General features: G+C 42.0%; 1 protein-coding gene across 1 annotated transcript in view; it reads left to right on the top strand.

Moving 5' to 3' along the window:
- LOC117268722 (uncharacterized) overlaps window positions 1–18,789 on the top strand; it is a 30,930-nt gene extending 12,141 nt beyond the window's left edge. Inside the window, exons 2-5 of the mRNA XM_033645360.2 lie at window positions 9,877–10,218; window positions 13,587–13,937; window positions 17,352–17,602; window positions 17,911–18,789. Of these exons, the coding sequence (XP_033501251.2) occupies window positions 9,877–10,218; window positions 13,587–13,937; window positions 17,352–17,602; window positions 17,911–18,156 (1,190 nt within the window). The 3' untranslated portion in view covers window positions 18,157–18,789. The remainder of the gene's footprint in view (window positions 1–9,876; window positions 10,219–13,586; window positions 13,938–17,351; window positions 17,603–17,910) is intronic.
- Window positions 18,790–20,556: the final 1,767 nt, after the last annotated feature.

Raw genomic sequence — 20,556 nt, 5'->3', positions numbered from 1 at the left:
TGATGATGTTAGTCCCCATAGCAGCCATGTCATTGTCATGACACCACTTGTCTGTGTATAAAATGACCTGAAGTGACCTCCAGCATAATCACAGCCTCATGAAGCTTAGCAGACACAAAGTAGAGACCTCCGACACTCAGAGGAAGTCTGGCTTTAATATGTTGATTAACTATCAGGAGGTTTCTGAGCAGTTTCCAGAACACAAGTGTTACAATACAACTCTTACAGAAAGTTTTTGACACCAAATAACAGCAGGGATTTTCTCTGGTGTTCCTCGAGCTCTCCGTGTCTGAACCTGAGGGATTTTTACCATTTCTGTTCATTCTTGATTGGTAAATAAAATAAATTAAATTAAGCTCCAACTCTGTTTAACAAATGGTTTCATCAGCAAAACTGCAGCCATGACTTATAAGGCACACATGATCATGGAAATGTTTGAATAGGTGTCGAATCAAAACACAATGTTTAACACAGATTTGTGACAAGAAAAACTTGTGACAAGGAACTGGGACACCACTACCCCTCGCGGGAACACGCAAATGTAGGGGTAAGGGGGGGTATTGGGACGGGCCCTAAGTCTGCTGCCTCCCCATAAACATCACCTGTCCCCATTAAAGAAGCCAAACATAGGTCCGTGTGGGACTCCGAGGGTGAATGAATGAATTTAAAGAATGAGAATGTTTCTTCGAGATCTCGTCAGCGTCTTTGTCCTGACCAACCGTCCTCAACTCAACAAATCAGAGACATCTGAGAAACTGACTCCAGAGAACAATCTGTGTTTAGCTTCGTTAAATAAATTCTGATAATATCAAAGATTTATCTGAAAATCACTGGTGGTTACCAGCTGGTCTGTCAATCACCTGTTAATTAATGCAGCTCTTGGTCGAACCACCAGACCTGTGATCAGTGGACAACCTGCTCTTTGATCTGAGCTGCTTTAAATGTGGAAGTGAATACGTTTTAGGAGTTGCGAGCGATACGTGAGCCGTTACCCGCCGGTGTGGACGTTAAGATAAGAGTTACAGATGTAACTATGGTTCTGTGAATTCTTGATGATGGTCAGATGTTACTGATGGACATGAAAAGGTCTTAAAACCTGTGACAGGGTGTGAAGTTGATCTTTAAATGATGAACATTGGTCAGAAAAGGACCTGGGTGTGTTTTCCTTCAGTATTTCAGCCTCGATGCACAAAGAGAAACGCTCCATGTGGTCATGTGACCATATGGACATGTATGTACACATATGGACATACATGTGAACATATGGTCATGTGGACCAGGAGCCTGACCCTGAATCATCACACCAGAGTCAGGTCAGTCCTCCTAAACCAGAAGCTGTCAGGGTTGGTTCCCATAGTAACGTCTGTCTGTTGGTTTTATTTCAGAGGAAATTAGTCTTATTTGATCATTAGTTAATTTTATAAAGTGTTGATAAAACCTGGGCTGCAGACACGTTTCAGTCTGCACCAAGAACACTGCTGAGGGTTGATACCCAGCTCCGTATGATCTCTACGATCAGGTTAAAAAACAAAAGAAATAAGACAACACAGTTTTTCACTGAGCAAAAGAAGCCAATTGTTAAAAGTTGTCAGAACACGAGCGGCTGAGTGAGAATGACTTCATGTGAACTTTAATTTCAAAGCATCGGAAATCAGATTAATTCAAAAACTATCAGATGAGCCAACTATGGTGCTTCAGACACGTTTGGTTTGGTGCTTAATGAGCGATAAATCATCAGATTGTTACAGAGACAGCACGGCAGCAACGATACATCAGTCTGATCAATATCTGACTATATAATGATGAAAACTCTGTGTGTGTGTGTGTGTGTGTCTGTTCCACGTTTTTCTCCTCACTGACTTGGTCAATCCATGTGAAATTTGGCACAGTGGTAGAGGGTCATGGGAGGATGCCAATGAAGCAATATTACATCAATTGGCCAAAGGGGGGCGCTATAGCAACCCATTGAAATGTCAACCTTTGAATGGGCATATCTCATGCCCCGTATGTTGTAGAGACATGAAACTTTGCACAGAGATGCCTCTCCTCATGAGGAACACATTTGCCTCAAGAACCCATAACTTCCGCTTATATAGATTTTCCACCATTTTGAATTTTTTGAAAAACACTTCAAATGGATCTCTTCCTAGGAAGTTTGAGCGATCTGCATGAAACTGGGTGAACATAATCTAGGGACCAATATCTAAAGTTCCCTCTTGGCAAAAGTTGGAAAACTTACTAAAACTGAGCTTCTATAAGGCAATGAATATTGCGGAGGGCGTGGCTCATCACATAAAGGTGTATAACATCTCAAGGGTTTCACCCATCACCACGCAACTTTGTAGGCATATGACCACACATAATCTGAGGGGACCCCTCCATTATTGACCCCATCAAACAAAATGGGGGCGCTAGAGAGCTCATTTCTTATCTAGGCCTAACCGCCATATGGATTTTTACTAAACTTGGTAGATATGTAGAACAGGACGCCTCAAGGTGACTGGAGAAATTTAACTCTAATTGGCAACTGGGTGGCGCTATAACAACAGAAAAATGCTTCAAAATGGCTAAAATGTGACCGATCGCTGTGGCTCCCCCTGTGGACCAATGTTGGTGTTTTCTAATGTTTGGTATGACTAAGTCATGGTATGGTATGCTGCTGCAACACGGGCTAGCCGCACCTTTCCCATGTGAACTACCAGTGCGCCCCACTTTGAAGTCAATACAACATATAAACACTTTAACTATCTGCCTTTCAACGTGCTACCTCAACTACTAATGTACAGTTTCAGCCCACTAACTATCCCACTATTGGCAATGGTACTACTGTACTTTCAATAAAGCAATCGTACTATCAACTTCACAAAAACTCTGTCTGAATACATTGCTCTTCTTAATGGGTTCAGTTGACTATTTAATCTGCAGTTTCCTATGACCTGTATCCCAAACACACACCATGTGGAACTGAACATGGGCAACTGTGCACTCAGTGGGTATGGACTAGTATTGATTCAATAACATCTTGATCCAGTATTATCAAAGCAAAGTGAAAACATCGATCTGTGTTTATTGTGAAATTCCCAAATCCTCCTCCTTCTTACACAATCAGTGTCAGCGGCTCAGCACCAGGCAGATAATGGTCTGCAGCCAAAACAACACCAGGAGGATATTCACTGATGTCGTCTCCATCGACCACAGACCTGAATCCAGTTAAACTGAAATCATTTCGTGGCTGACTTTGTGATCTCAGCAGATATTGTTGTTCAAAGAATTCAGATTTATGTCATATTGTCATGACACTTTCGATCTGCACAAAAAAAGCTGAATTAAGTTTGAGGTCATTTACAGTTTGTCCACAACATGTCACAAAACGCGAAATTTCACATTTCACAAAATGCGACATTTTCCAAAACATATTTCTCAAAAGAGAAAGCGTGGAAACAGAATCTGTGTCTCTGTGTTTCAGAGCTGCAACAGAAATTCAATGGAAAATTATTCTTGATTTTTTTGTATGGTTCATAAAAATTGTCATAAATGACACAATTTTCCCGCCCAAAATGAGTCCAAGATGACGTCTTCAGATGTCTCATTTGTCCGTCCAAAAGTCCAAAACCTGAAGAAATGAAATTTATTGATATAAATGAAGGAGAGACGCAGCTACTTTTATGTTCTGTGGATGGTCTGACATTTCATTAAACCCGACTTTTCAGAAAACGGGAAATTCCACAAAACATTCACCAACACATTTCACAAAATACATTTTTACACAAGAGAAAACTTAACAGTTTTTGTGAGACTCAAGTCAAAAGGGTTTAGAGTTTTTTTAAATGTGTGAAATGTCGTATCGACTAACTGTTGCAGTAAATGAAGCATTTTTACGACGGTAATTTTTCATGCAAAAACACGAAATATTGACATTTTGTTTGTCTTTTTTTAATGATATTGAATTGACCCTTTTAAGGCCTGACTTTACGATGACATCATGTCATCAGCTGGAGGTGCAGCTGCCTCTCCCCCACAGGGCTGTAGGCTCCATAGGAGTGTTAAAATGTGTTTGTCTTGGTGTGTTATTGGGAGCCAGAATAGAAGGAGTCATGGCTCAAAACCAGCCGCCACTGCCCGTCAACAAAAACAAAGACAACTATGGTTAAATGTGATAAGACCAAAGGACTGGACGGAGGCCATCATCAAAAATGCTCACATGTGCAGCGCACACTTCATATCAGGTTAGGGAAAAAGTATTTCCTGTTGTAGGGATGAATAAGGTTATGTGTATTAAGGGTTATCATGTCCACCTCATCAGAAACTGGGGAGGGATTAAGAGGAATATTGGATTTCTCTGGGACGCTAACTTTTTAGCACATTAGCTAACGTTAGCTTCCATAGCAAAACAAACAAGTGTGGTCCTCCTTTGTAAGATTGGCTTCCTGTGACATCATCCATCCACTGAGTGAGAGCATACGGGTCGGCCAGTCTGGTCCCGTTGGTCAGTGTTTACTTATTCAAGTAACACTGGCGGTCCCGGAGAGTGAGTGACCTGACATGGTGCGTTGGTAAATTCAGTCTGACGCTCTACACTAAAATGAGAGCCCTGTTGGTGGAAGAAACGCAGCGTTATATTTCTACATGAATGAACCAACGGTTAAGTTAATCACACATTCACTCCGCTCGGCGCTCTGCTGCTCCGTCTCCACAGACAGAGTGTCCAGAGTGCGCTCTGCCACTCTGAGAGTGCGCTGCTCTGGATAACCCAACGCTACATTCAGACAGCGCTCCCAATTTATCAACGCTCCAGTTTGTGTCAGAGTGCGCTCCCACACTCACAATGAGTGTTTCTGAACGCACCACTCACATCATCTTCCTCCATCGTCTAAAACAAGACAACACAATGTGCTAGCTAATGTCTGTGGAGAACTGTTTCGCCTCCAGCTAAGCCCCGCCCACCATCAAACATGACACTGTTTACTAACAGTTAAAGGGTTTATATTTTCAGCTTTTAGACTTTTGGTCAGAAGTGACCTGAGGATTAAAGTTTTATTGACTAGCTCTGCAGATGAAATGATCTGTTTTAGCATTAATAATCACATTTATATCTAAATATAATTTGTCTCCATTAAATCCTTAATTATAGAATCTGTCTGCAGAGGAGCTGAAATATAACGAACCATGTGACGGACTGATGGATGAACTGATGGATTGGTACACTAACAGTTTGTTGTGGTGTCTCGGATGTTTCCCGCTCATCACCAGCGTTGTCTGTTTTTATGTCCACATCCTGTTTATCATGAATATTAACAGAGAAGTTATTTTAATAAGAAGCTGTAATAATGTGCAGAGAACAGAAGATTAAAGAGGAAGTAATGAATAGATAATACGACATGTGATGAAGTCCTGACTGAGTTTTATCTCCATTAACGAGGCTTAATAAGGGGAATTCCACTTTGTCCTCTGATGTGTGATGAATGGAACAGATGGAGGTTTGTTCTGTCACACTTCACACGGCTCAACATCACTGTGCACGTAAATATAAACGCCGCTTGTAAAAATAATTCACCACAAATCTGTCAGACTTTTTCATTAATGCACCAAAGTGCTGCTGAAAAACTTCACACACATTAACTGTTTCCTCTAACACACACACACACACACACACAGATCTGATTGAAGTTTTTTAAACCACTGAGAACCTGTGAGAACATGAATTACTCCGTGTCGCTGTGAAAGGGTTATTCTTTGAATTCAACCTGCAGAAACAACTTAAGGCTCATTTTTTCTGCCTTCACACAGAAATAGATTTGTCCATTTCAAACGTAAACGTCACTGACCTCGTACCTCCATGAGTCCTTTATGATGTCATAGATGCAGCCAATAGATGGCACTAGAGAGCGGAGTCAAAAGTTTCACACAACAACAAATGAGTTGACGGTGGAGGAGGTCGTAATGTTGTACCTTTAATAACAGAGGCAGTGTTAAGGCCCTGACACACTTGAATCCAAACGGAGAGGCGGAGCTAGCTGGGAGCGGCTAGCGGAGCGTTAGCTGCAGCATGACCGGAGGGAAGCACAGCCAGTTAGCCTCCGCTAGTCTCTGAGCTAGCCCCGGCTCTCCGTTTGGATCCAACCGGAGCACCGAGCCCTGGTTTGTTATTCAGGTTAAAGTGGGAAGAAGCAGCGGGTTTATCGGGCAGCTGAGTGAAGTGGAGCCTGCGGAGGAAACACCGGGACCGTCTGGATGTAATAGTCCGTGGAGGTGCTGCGGTGCTCGGCTGCACAGATAGGAAACCCCTCGGCTGACAGGATGTACCACTCTCTCACTCCGCTCTCTCTCACGCAGGCGCAGAACGTACGTGCTACTTGGCCGTCGGATGTAGTCCGTGTAGTGTGTTCAAATGCAACTGACACAGGGCGACGTGAGGCGACGTAGACGACGCAACAGTTGGCTTTCATCACCGCTAGTTCTTTGATGTCAGTTTGGTGTGTCCGCACCTTCAGAGGAAGGTCGTCTTCTCTGGCGCTGTGTTGTCATTTGTCATCTCTGTACAGTGAATCAATCCATCGTGCTGATTACGACTTTCTCTTTTTTAATGTTATCACGCCATTTTATTCAATTTATTATGCTTTTAAAAAATCTAATATAGTCGATAAACAAATCAACATTATACAGTAAATAAAACAAAACAAATAATTTAAAAAATCAGTTTTTATTTTGTAAAATCTGATGGAAAACACATTTTATATTTTTATGACATAGTGTCTATACTTTAATCAAATCTGGTTTATTAGCATACATAATCTCTGAGCTGAGGTTGTACAGATTTTAGGGATGTGAAGAATTTGAATATACTATACAGGAAATGACATCACAGTAAACAGAGACAGCGCTGTAGGCTGTGTCAGCACAGTGAACGCATGGTGTGTCTGATGTCTGAGCTGAACCAGGTAACTAAGGTGACTCACACACCTGTGGTCTCTGTGACGCTGAGCTCTGATTGGTTGGGACTAAAGTGTAGACTGTCATGTCTCTGAGTCGAATCACAACATGAAAGTTTGACGCTGTGATGTCACAGTGACCGTCCTAATGTTCGTTACTCATCAGGCTTGAGCCCTGTGTGGCTCTGCTGCAACATGAGGATTAACGCTCTTATCAATGAAGTCATGTGGGCATGGCCACACACACACACACACACACACACACACACACACACACACACACACAGTGTGTAAACGGATTAATGCCTCCTTTATTTATTTATTTATTTATTTATTTCTGAAGCAGAAAGTGGGTCATCCTGTGTGGCAGCAGGTCACATGACACAGAGGTCACATGTTTCATCAGAGGACAGATGGACGAGTGTGTGTTTGAGTCTCGTCATTAAAACACACATCGTTCTGATTATTAATATTTGATGTGAACAGATGAAGTTTTTGCAGCCGCAGAGACGTTTTAGGGGATTTACGTCTGTCAGAGGACGTATGGAAATCACAGCTGTATGTTTATGAGCCCACTGGGCTGTATGTATGTGTGTGTGTGTGTGTGTGTGTGTGTGTGTGTGTGTCAGGATGTAGTGGGTTGACAGGAGTTATATTTAAAGGGTCAGTTCACCCCAAACGCCAACACACATATTTTCCCACAGACGTGAGCAGAGTTCTGCTTCACATTACTGTTATTATTATTTGTCATGTGACGTGAGACAAACTGCTCCTCTGTAGGTTTTACTTTTAGATAAAATATTTATTTGTCTCTAAATACACCTGTTTGTTTGTTTGTTTGTGTCCCTGTGCAGCTGTAAACGTCAGTTTTACTGAACCTTTACAACGTGATAAACACACGTCTCCATCTGTGCAATATAGATTTTAATAAAAGAAAAACACGTCAGTAGAAATGCACAGATTCATCAGTCAAACATCAGTATCAGCTGATGTTCTCCTTGTTGATCACCAACAGCCAATCAGCAAATCAGCAGAGAAGATGACATCACTGATGTTAGTCAATGTTTTTCTGATGTATCTCAGGCTAAAAATCAAAGCTCGAGACTAATGTCGTCCCGGAGACGATAGGAAACATGTTTGTGACTAACAGATTCTCCCTGGGACGCCATCTTGATGAAAGGACGCAGTAAACTTAGTAACGATGCATCAGAGGACGCAGCCTGCTGTTTACCTGATGATGTCACACTGTGAACTACTAACTCAGTTAACATCAGCTCTAATCAGTTGGTTAACATTAGCTGTTAGCAGTTAGCTAACGTTTGCTTAATCAGTTAACGTTAGCTGTTAGCAGTCAGTTAACATCAGCTCTAATCAGTTGGTTAACATTAGCTGTTAGCAGTTAGCTAACGTTTGCTTAATCAGTTAACGTTAGCTGTTAGCAGTCAGTTAACATCAGCTCTAATCAGTTGGTTAACATTAGCTGTTAGCAGTTAGCTAACGTTTGCTTAATCAGTTAATGTTAGCTGTTAGCAGTCAGTTAACATCAGCTTTAATCAGTTAGTTAACGTTAGCTGTTAGCAGTCAGTTAACATCAGCTCTAATCAGTTGGTTAACATTAGCTGTTAGCAGTTAGCTAACGTTCGCTTAATCAGTTAACGTTAGCTGTTAGCAATCAGTTAACATCAGCTCTAATCAGTTGGTTAACATTAGCTGTTAGCAGTTAGCTAACGTTTGCTTAATCAGTTAACGTTAGCTGTTAGCAGTCAGTTAACATCAGCTCTAATCAGTTAGTTAACGTTAGCTGTTAGCAGTCATTTAACATCAGCTCTAATTAGTTGGTTAACTTGAGCTGTTAGTTATTTAACATTAGTTCTGATCAGTTAGTTAACGTTAGCTGTTAGCAGTCAGTTAACATCAGTTCTAATCAGTTAGTTAACGTTAGCTGTTAGCAGTCAGTTAACATCAGCTCTAATCAGTTGGTTAACTTGAGCTGTTAGCAGTTATTTAACATTAGCTCTAATCAGTTAGTTAACATTAGCTGTTAGCAGTTCAACATTGGTTTACTTTAGCAGTTAGCAGTCACTTAACCTTAGCTCTAATCAGTTAGTTAATGTTAGCTGTTAGCAGTTAGTTAACAATAGCTCTAATCGGTTAGTTAATGTTAGCTGTTAGCAGTCAGTGTTAGCTGTTAGACGTTGGTTTACTTTAGCAGTTAGCAGTCAGTTAACCTTAGCTCTAATTAGTTAGTTAACTTCAGCTGTTAGCAGTTAGGAGTCAGTTAATGTTAGCTGTTAGTTAGGTTTAGCTGTTAACGTTAACTGTTAGACATTGGTTTACTTTAGCTGTTAGCAGTCTGTTAACTACCTGTTAGCAGTCAGTTAATGTTAGCAGTCAACATTAGCTCTAATCAGTTAACTTTAGCTGTTGGCTGTTAGGAGTCAGTTAATGTTAGCTGATAGTTAGGTTTAGCTGTTATTAGTTAGGTGTTAACGTTAGCTGTTAGCAGTTAGATAATGTTAGCTGTTAGCAGCTAGTTAATGTTAGCTGTTAGCAGCTGTTGGCTGGGACTAACAGCTAACAGAGGTTGCCCTCAGTTATGTTGTGATGCATTCAAGCTCCATTCAGTAAAAATGAGTTCTGGGTGAAGGTAAATTATGTTATATGTTATCCTGATATTTGCGATATTTGGACTTGTTGACATATTGACTTCATACTGTTACTACGGCAACAACAAACATGGCTGAAAGTGAAATTGATGATGGACTCTGCAGTGGTTCCAAAAAGAGGAGGAGCTTCAGTAGTGTGGAATAAACTGTGGCGTCCTGAATGTTTGATGAACAGACCTGGACTGAGATGTTCAGATGTTTAGACTGACTGATGATGATGATGATGATGATGATGATGAAGATGATGATGCTGATGGTGGTTGCCTCTCTGTCTCCTTCAGACCAGCTGAAGTCAGTGATGGAGCAGGTCCTGGACTTCGCGGTTCACGAGCTGACGAAGATTGTGGAGGCTTCGTTTGATGACCTGCTGCTGGAGATCACCAAGATGGAGAGGGAGCAGCGGGTCCTGGAGGAGAGGCTGGACAGGAGCTCCGACAGAGGAGGAGGAGGAGGAGGAGGGGAGAAGGGGAGAGGAGGAGGAGGAGGAGGAGGAGGAGGAGGAGGAGGAGCTGGGGGGAGGAGGAGAGGCTCAGAGAACGACTCGGTGTCCCCCAGTGGCTCCGAGGACGCCCGGGAGGAGCTCACAGAGGTCACCGTGTCCAAAGAGACGGCGGAGACAGACGGTGAGTAAAGAGACGACTGTTGTCCTGTAACGTCTCACCTGGCTGTGTGAGGGACAGGTGGACTGTGGGACGCTGTGACATCACTGTAGTGTAGTAACAGGTGGACTGTGGGACGCTGTGACATCACTGTAGTGTAGTAACAGGTGGACTGTGGGACGCTGTGACATCACTGTAGTGTAGTAACAGGTGGACTGTGGGACGCTGTGACATCACTGTAGTGTAGTAACAGGTGGACTGTGGGACGCTGTGACGTCACTGTAGTGTAGTAACAGGTGGACTGTGGGACGCTGTGACATCACTGTAGTGTAGTAACAGGTGGACTGTGGGACGCTGTGACATCACTAGTGTAGTAACAGGTGGACTGTGGGACGCTGTGACATCACTGTAGTGTAGTAACAGGTGGACTGTGGGACGCTGTGACATCACTGTAGTGTAGTAACAGGTTGGACTGTGGGACGCTGTGACATCACTAGTGTAGTAACAGGTGGATTGTGGGACGCTGTGACATCACTGTAGTGTAGTAACAGGTGGACTGTGGGACGCTGTGACATCACTGTAGTGTAGTAACAGGTGGATTGTGGGACGCTGTGACATCACTGTAGTGTAGTAACAGGTGGATTGTGGGACGCTGTGACATCACTGTAGTGTAGTAACAGGTGGACTGTGGGACGCTGTGACATCACTGTAGTGTAGTAACAGGTGGACTGTGGGACGCTGTGACATCACTGTAGTGTAGTAACAGGTGGACTGTGGGACGCTGTGACATCACTAGTGTAGTAACAGGTGGACTGTGGGACGCTGTGACATCACTAGTGTAGTAACAGGTGGACTGTGGGACGCTGTGACATCACTGTAGTGTAGTAACAGGTGGACTGTGGGACGCTGTGACATCACTGTAGTGTAGTAACAGGTGGACTGTGGGACGCTGTGACATCACTGTAGTGTAGTAACAGGTGGATTGTGGGACGCTGTGACATCACTGTAGTGTAGTAACAGGTGGACTGTGGGACGCTGTGACATCACTAGTGTAGTAACAGGTGGACTGTGGGACGCTGTGACATCACTGTAGTGTAGTAACAGGTGGACTGTGGGACGCTGTGACATCACTGTAGTGTAGTAACAGGTGGACTGTGGGACGCTGTGACATCACTGTAGTGTAGTAACAGGTGGACTGTGGGACGCTGTGACATCACTGTAGTGTAGTAACAGGTGGACTGTGGGACGCTGTGACATCACTAGTGTAGTAACAGGTGGACTGTGGGACGCTGTGACATCACTGTAGTGTAGTAACAGGTGGACTGTGGGACGCTGTGACATCACTAGTGTAGTAACAGGTGGACTGTGGGACGCTGTGACATCACTGTAGTGTAGTAACAGGTGGACTGTGGGACGCTGTGACATCACTGTAGTGTAGTAACAGGTGGACTGTGGGACGCTGTGACATCACTGTAGTGTAGTAACAGGTGGACTGTGGGACGCTGTGACATCGCTAGTGTAGTAACAGGTGGACTGTGGGACGCTGTGACATCACTGTAGTGTAGTAACAGGTGGACTGTGGGACGCTGTGACGTCACTGTAGTGTAGTAACAGGTGGACTGTGGGACGCTGTGACATCACTGTAGTGTAGTAACAGGTGGACTGTGGGACGCTGTGACATCACTAGTGTAGTAACAGGTGGACTGTGGGACGCTGTGACATCACTGTAGTGTAGTAACAGGTGGATTGTGGGACGCTGTGACATCACTGTAGTGTAGTAACAGGTGGACTGTGGGACGCTGTGACATCACTGTAGTGTAGTAACAGGTGGACTGTGGGACGCTGTGACATCACTGTAGTGTAGTAACAGGTGGACTGTGGGACGCTGTGACATCACTGTAGTGTAGTAACAGGTGGACTGTGGGACGCTGTGACATCACTAGTGTAGTAACAGGTGGACTGTGGGACGCTGTGACATCACTGTAGTGTAGTAACAGGTGGACTGTGGGACGCTGTGACATCACTGTAGTGTAGTAACAGGTGGACTGTTGGAAGCTGTGACATCACTGTAGTGTAGTAACAGGTGGACTGTGGGACGCTGTGACATCACTGTAGTGTAGTAACAGGTGGACTGTGGGACGCTGTGACGTCACTGTAGTGTAGTAACAGGTGGACTGTGGGACGCTGTGACGTCACTGTAGTGTAGTAACAGGTGGACTGTGGGACGCTGTGACATCACTGTAGTGTAGTAACAGGTGGACTGTGGGACGCTGTGACATCACTGTAGTGTAGTAACAGGTGGACTGTGGGACGCTGTGACATCACTGTAGTGTAGTAACAGGTGGACTGTGGGACGCTGTGACATCACTGTAGTGTAGTAACAGGTGGACTGTGGGACGCTGTGACATCACTAGTGTAGTAACAGGTGGACTGTGGGACGCTGTGACATCTGTAGTGTAGTAACAGGTGGACTGTGGGACGCTGTGACATCACTAGTGTAGTAACAGGTGGACTGTGGGACGCTGTGACATCACTAGTGTAGTAACAGGTGGACTGTAGGACGCTGTGACATCACTGTAGTGTAGTAACAGGTGGATTGTGGGACGCTGTGACATCACTGTAGTGTAGTAACAGGTGGATTGTGGGACGCTGTGACATCACTGTAGTGTAGTAACAGGTGGACTGTGGGACGCTGTGACATCACTAGTGTAGTAACAGGTGGACTGTGGGACGCTGTGACATCTGTAGTGTAGTAACAGGTGGACTGTGGGACGCTGTGACATCACTGTAGTGTAGTAACAGGTGGACTGTGGGACGCTGTGACATCACTAGTGTAGTAACAGGTGGACTGTGGGACGCTGTGACATCACTAGTGTAGTAACAGGTGGACTGTGGGACGCTGTGACATCTGTAGTGTAGTAACAGGTGGACTGTGGGACGCTGTGACATCTGTAGTGTAGTAACAGGTGGACTGTGGGACGCTGTGACATCTGTAGTGTAGTAACAGGTGGACTGTGGGACGCTGTGACATCACTGTAGTGTAGTAACAGGTGGACTGTGGGACGCTGTGACATCACTGTAGTGTAGTAACAGGTGGACTGTGGGACGCTGTGACATCACTAGTGTAGTAACAGGTGGACTGTGGGACGCTGTGACATCACTAGTGTAGTAACAGGTGGACTGTGGGACGCTGTGACATCACTAGTGTAGTAACAGGTGGACTGTGGGACACTGTGACATCACTGTAGTGTAGTAACAGGTGGACTGTGGGACGCTGTGACATCACTGTAGTGATGTGGTGGGACACGTTTCCATGACACCAGATGAAATGCATTCATTGTGTATCTGTTCAGCAAAGAGAAATGTTTCCTGTCTCTCCTCCTCCTCCTCAGACTCGGAGCGTCCCCCCGTCCTCTCGGTCTCTCAGGACTGGGTCCCCATCCTGGACAAAGTCTTCGGTCAGAAGTGGTGCAGTGACGTCTGGCAGATCAAGGAGCTCGGGGGAGGAGGAGGAGGGGGAGGAGGTGTTGGGCGGAGTCTGGGTGAGGGCGGGGCACAGCAGGCAGCGCCTCTCTCCACCTCGTCTGTGACCCTGGAGCCCTCCCCCTCGTCCCCCCAGCAGGACCCCCGCTGGACTCCTCTGGAGGACATGGAGGTGTTTTCTCCTGATGAGGACGCTGCAGACGGTCAGGGGGACGCCACCACCACGGGACCCTCACCTGGGCCCCCCCTCAGCCCCACAGGTGACTCTTCCATGTATTAACAGTGGAGACTTTACAGGTGCAAACAGGTGACAGTGAAAATACAGCTGGGAGTAAAATAAATATAAATAAATTATTAAAATTAAAAACATATTTTAAAAGTTAAGTTAAATGAAAATAATGAAAATCAAAAGAATTAAACAAATAAAATAAAACTGAAAGCTGAAAATATAAAACATTTAATATGAATATATTATTTTAAATACTTAAAATATATTTAAAATATACACGTGAGAAAAACAGAAAAAAAGTTGGAAATGAAAATATAGAAAAAAAATAGAATTATGAAATAAAACTAAAAAGGTACATTTCAAATTAAATAAATATGCAACAAATAAAAACAACATTGGTAAAAATAAAGAAAAAGTTAATGCAGAATTTTGATTATAGCTGTAGATATGAAACTATATATATATTATTATTTTTAAAAAAATATTATTTAATATTATAAATACTTAAAATCTATTTACAATTTACGACAAAAATGTAGAAGGGCTAAAAACTTGCTAATAACAGGTGACAGTAGAGCTGAACAACACAAAGTCAAAATATAAACAAAACAGTGGAGAAAAACAAAAACGTCACATTAAAGAAATGTGTAAACAAACTGCGAAACTAAAAAAATATCCACAAGTATTTTTATTAAACAAATATGAACAAAAACTTAAAAATACAGATAATCTGAGAGAATAAGAAAGTCAGATCTACACATGAAAAAATACAAGAGCAACAAAATATATAAAATGAAAATTCATTAATATAATAATAACTATAAGAACGAGTCACAGTAGAATAAAGACAACACAGATTTAAAGTACAAGAAATTAAACTAGAAATAATAAAAACAATAAGTGTACAATCAGATACCAAAATAAAAAAATCTAAGCATGTTTAGATAAATATATGGAAAAAATGCTACATACAAATAAAACGTAAAAAAATGTATAAAATAAAAATATATGACATACATAGAAAGATGGAATAAAAATAGATTAATATACATTTATGTATGAAAATGACTAAAATGACTTTTACATCAACTGTCAACAAAATCTTTGAGCAGATGAGAAATTAATGGCATGCCCCTGGACCCCCCTAGCGCAGAAGGCCCTAAAAAAGTTTCAGGCACAGGATTTTTTCTTGCTTCAGGCCCTGAAAATATGAATGTGTGGAGTTTGTTGTTCGCTGCCCCCTGCTGGACCCTGTGATCATTACCCTACCAACCTGAACATGAAGGAGCTCTGAGCCTTACTGTGTGCGTTCACACCAAAAGCGTCATGAGCGCCAGCGGTCGCTCAGGTCGCTGGCATCGCGCTGCCTGGCAGCAGCTCCAGCAGGCGCTTGCAGCGGCCAAAGGGGCGGGGCCGGCTGCTGCAGATGTGTCCATCAAGGCTGACACGGCTGTTCACTTGAACAAATATCATTTATGTCTTCACTTTGTATTATCCATGACTTTCATTGCACAGTTAAAATAACGCTAATAAACACAGTCACATAACCTTTATGAGTCCTTTATAATTATGATTTTACTCTCCTGTTGGCGCGTAGGACCACTGACAGATGTAATTGGTGGTAAATAAGCGGGAGCTCATTAATCACGCTTTCGGAAGCCTCCTTTGTTGCATCTGCGTATTAGCTGAGGAAACACGGGGCCCGGAGCCGTCGGGCCGTCTGGGTCCACAGAGTCCTGCAAACAGCAACTCCACAGTGAATTTCACCGGCTCGTACAGCTCCGGGAGAGCCCAGACCTCCCTACCCGAATCCCGGTCTGCAATTGGCTGCTGCTTCGGCAGCGGCGCTGCTCATTTGCATAAAGTTCAGCTTCTCTCAACTTCTACTTGACGCTCTGGTCGCTGGCATCGCGCCGCTCGCTGCAGCCGACGCCCCTGACGCCCTTCGTAGCAAACGTACACTGAAAATGAATGGCTGCCGGCCGCTTATGACACTTTTGGTGTGAATGCACAGTCAACCTGTCACTACTTTTACTCTAAATACTTTTACTTTAAATACTTTCACTCGAACTTTTACTCTAACTGCCTTTACTCTAAATACTTTTACTTTAAATACTTTTACTCTAACTACTTTTACTTTAAGTGCCTTTACTCTAACTACCTTTGCTCGAACTACTTTTACTCTAAATACTTTGATTTTAAATATTTTAACTTTAAATACTTTTACTCTAAAGATTTTTACTCTAAATACTTTTACTTTAAATACTTTTACTCTAAATTATTTTACTCTATTACTCTAAATACTTTAAGTACTTTTACTCTAGATACTTTTACTTTAAGTACTTTTACTCTAAGTATTTTTACTCCAAATACTTTGACTCCAAACTTTTTTGCTCTAAATACTTTTACTCTAAATTATTTTACTCTATTACTCTAAATACTCTAAACACTTTTACTCTAAATACTTTTACTTTAAGTACTTTTACTCTAACTACTTTTACTTTAAGTACTTTTACTCTAAATACTTTTACTTTAAATACTTTTACTCTAAATCATTTTACTCTGACTTATAACTCTAAATACTTTAAGTACTTTTACTCTAGATACTTTTACTTTAAATACTTTTACTCTAAATACTTTTACTCTATTTTTACTTTAAATACTTTTACTCTAAATACTTTACACACTTTTACTCTACTTTTACTCTAAACACTTTTACTCTAACTACTTTTATTCAAAATACTTTTATTCTAAATACTTTTACTCTAAATACTTTTACTCCAAATACTTTTACTTTAAATACTTTTACTCTATTTTTACTTTAAATACTTTTACTCTAACTACTTTACTCTACACACTTTTACTCTACTTTTACTCTAAACACTTTTACTCTAAATACTTTTATTCAAAATACTTTTATTCTAAATACTTTTACTCTAACTACTTTACTCTAAACACTTTTACTCTAAATACTTTTACTCTGTTTTTACTCTAAATACTTTTACTCTAACTACCTATATTCAAAATACTTTTACTCTAACCACTTTTACTCAATACTTTGACTCTAACTACTTTTATTCAAAATACTTTTATTCTAAATACTTTTATTCTAACTACTTTACTCTAAACACTTTTACTCTATTTTTACTCTAAATACTTTTATTCTAAATACTTTTACTCTAACGACTTTTATTCAAAATACTTTTACTCTAAACACTTTTACTCTACTTTTATTCAAAATACTTTTATTCTAAATACTTTTACTCTAACTACTTTACTCTAAACACTTTTACTCTAAATACTTTTACTCTATTTTTACTCTAACTACTTTTATTCAAAATACTTTTACTCTAAATACTTTTACTCTAACTACTTTTAGATCAGTTAGTGAGGTGACCTGTTGGATCAGAGTCCTGACTCGTCTCTCTGGTCCCTCTGTGTTCAGGTCCTTCAGGTCGTCGCTCCTCTGCCTCGATGCTTCATCGTCTCCTGACTCTGCCGTCTCAGCTGCTGGAGGACGACGACGAGGAAGCCGCCGCCAAGGAGACGCTGGCAGCTCTGGCGCTTGAAGGCGCCATCGACCGCAGAGACGGCGTCGAACCGCCTGGTCGGACCTGCCCGTCACCCTTGGCAACCAGGGAGGAGGAGGGGGAGGAGGAAGAGGAAGAAGAAGAGGAGGAGGACAAAGGGAGGAAGGTGAGGAAGGATGAATAACTGAATAAATAAAATGTTTCATCAAACAGTTTTATTTTAATGTGAAAGTGAAATAAAAACATTTTTCTGACACATTTATAAAACATGAGTCAGTAAAATAAAATAATTCCTATAAAGATAAAAAAAGACGGCGTCCACACAGACACTTCCTGTTGAGTCACAGCTCCACATGATCTGAAGCTAAAGCCATACACTCAACAGTGCTGACTTCAAATGTCTGTTGTGTGTACATGACATGTGTGTACATGACATGTTGTGTGTAGATGACATGTTGTGTCATGTGTGTGCAGAAGAAGAGGCGGAGGGTGTGGTCGGAGTGTGAGGAGTGCGGTCGGAGGTTCAGTCGGATGTCTCTCCTGAAGGCTCATCGCCAGACTCACGTCGCCGAAAACGCCGCCGCCGAAACCTCGTCCCCTTCGTCTCCGCCCGGCAACACCACCTCGGCTTTACGCTGTTCAGACTGCGGGAAGAGGTTCTCCTCGGCGACTCGCCTCCACAGCCACGCCCGGACCCAGCACCCCGGGAACCGGACCTGAGCTGGCCCTGAACCCAGCGGGGACGGAGCGGGCGGTCGGGGTCACCTGGGCTGAACTGGAAATAGAAACGGGAACAAAGGAGCTTCAACAGAATCCAACAAATCTGAACAAAGAACCAGAGGAGGATCCACAGACCTGAGACCAGACCAGAGCCACAGAGCATGAAAGGGAAACGAATCGAACACACAGACGTCAGACAGGTTTTAGACTCAAAGATGCTTTTATTCTGAAACACAACAGGAAGTCGACTCCAGGCAGAACTTCATCATCAGGCCTGAAAATAATTTATTTATTTTAACATTCAGTCACCTCTCCATCATTTATTATTAATCAGTCAGTGTGTGAGACTGAGCCACACTTTCCTTTGATTAATGATTGAAACAAGTGATCAGTTATCGATCAGTCGACTTTAGTAGCAGCACTTAAAACATGATGAATACAAAGAGATTCGTTCATATGATTGATTTATTTTTGGAAACGTTTTATGAAATCATTTCAGACAATAAGAAAATAATTTTTATTGAATCACAGAAACTGAAAAAGTTTCACCGAACAGGATTAAAAACAAAGTTGAGCAGAACAAAAACAAACAACGATCAATAAAATGTTTGATAAAGAACCTGAAAACAAAAAGAGGAAATTAAAAGATGTAAAAATAAAGATTTACTCCAGATTAAAAAGGCCTCACGTTAAAGACTCTGTCTGTCTCCCGTCATCGGTACCTGACGGCCAATCATCTCTGGAGGAAGGTCACATGATCGATTATCACCAGACGCTTCTGATTTGGATCCGTTTCCATGTCAACACCGAGACTCTCAAAGTTCAGACGCTGATGAATCTCTTACTGAACTTTTATTTTTAGGATCAAAACATTCAGTTTGTGACGATAATTTAAAACCCGATTTCCTCCTCCAGATTCGCTCATTTCACCACACGTAGGAAATGAAAATGTGATGACAGTTTGCTGTCGACCAATGAGATCAAAGCTCAGCTGCAACGTCCTGATATCAAATAATCAGCTCTGTTTTTGAGTTTGAAACTGATAGAAAATAATAATTCTGAATGTTTTTTAAAGTCAGAATTTTTACTTATTATTCCCAAAGTCTGTTTTTATTTCTGTGATTCCTATTTTTTTTTCTTTTCTGGTTGAAAATTGGATGGATTAATGAACCGGATATAAATCAAAGATCAATATTTAATAATGAATTCTGTCCAAAACCCCCAAAATGGAGTTCATAAGGAAACGAAGGCAGAAAAACAACAAACAAAAACAAACAGATGTTTTCTGCTCAGTTCATCTGATATGTACGGAAGCCCAGTGGTGCCAAGGAGAAGGAGAAACATAAACTCTCATTTTAAGTCAGATTTTTGCACAAATGTTTGATTTCTCCTGAACAAAAAGAAAATGGCGTCATTTTCTTGTGAAATTACTCAGCGTCTCGTAATTATAATACGACACGTATGAAGTTATTAAAATCTAAAGACACTGATTCAAAGTTTTCAGGTTCTTTAAAATAATTTAAACTTTAATTACAAATGTTGTGAGCTGAACAGATTCAATAAGAGATTCACAGATTTGAATTCAACAAAATATTTTTAAATCCCGACTCTGGACCGGATCAACTCGTCTGAGTGGATTTAATCAAACAAGTGAAGACGGTAAAATAAAGAATCTGATTGGAGGAAGAACTGACGAGGAGGCGTCACATCGAAGGGAAAACACGACAGACTCCTCCTGCTGTACATTCTCCTCCTCCTCCTCCTTCATCTTCTTCATCCTCTCCTCCTGTAAAATACCCTCGTGGCGAGGGAACGAGCTCCAGCTGCTGCAGGTGAGGTGTCTGTTTTCACGATGAGGTGGCGGCCGCAGCAGTTGAACGGTCGGAGCATCGTTTCCTGTTTCCTGTTTCCTCTCTGGTGGTGATGATCGTGGTTTTTTGTTTCTCGTGTTGGATATGTGAAACGTGGACTCGCAGGAAGATCGACTTTTCTACCTGTTTGTTTTTAAAGTGCCCTTTTATGGTTTTCTCTCAAGAAACAGACAAACAGTTTATTTCTCTGTTTTTATTAATGGAAACCATTCTCGGATTAATACGGAAGCCCAGAGAGGCCACGCTGCAGTTTGTTTTTGGAGTCTCAGGATCATGAGTCAAGTATTTCGTTATCCCGAGATGAAGAAGCTTATTTTCTCATGACATCAGAATTATTTACGTTGATTCTGGAGGAAACAAACGTCAGATCTGTGGAGACAACGAAAACATGTTTACTTAAGATCACGGACCGTCGTTTGCAGAAACCTTATAATCCCATGAGCTCGCTTAAAAAACAAAACTCACTCTCGTCACGTCGACACATCAACCTTTTGTTTCCTCAAGACTCGACACAAATTAACCCGTTCCC

Source organism: Epinephelus lanceolatus, chromosome 18 (genome assembly GCF_041903045.1).
Source record: "Epinephelus lanceolatus isolate andai-2023 chromosome 18, ASM4190304v1, whole genome shotgun sequence".
NCBI classification, from domain to species: domain Eukaryota; kingdom Metazoa; phylum Chordata; class Actinopteri; order Perciformes; family Serranidae; genus Epinephelus; species Epinephelus lanceolatus.
Note: the sequence above shows the minus strand (reverse complement) of the source record. Positions and strands in the feature narration are given on the sequence as shown.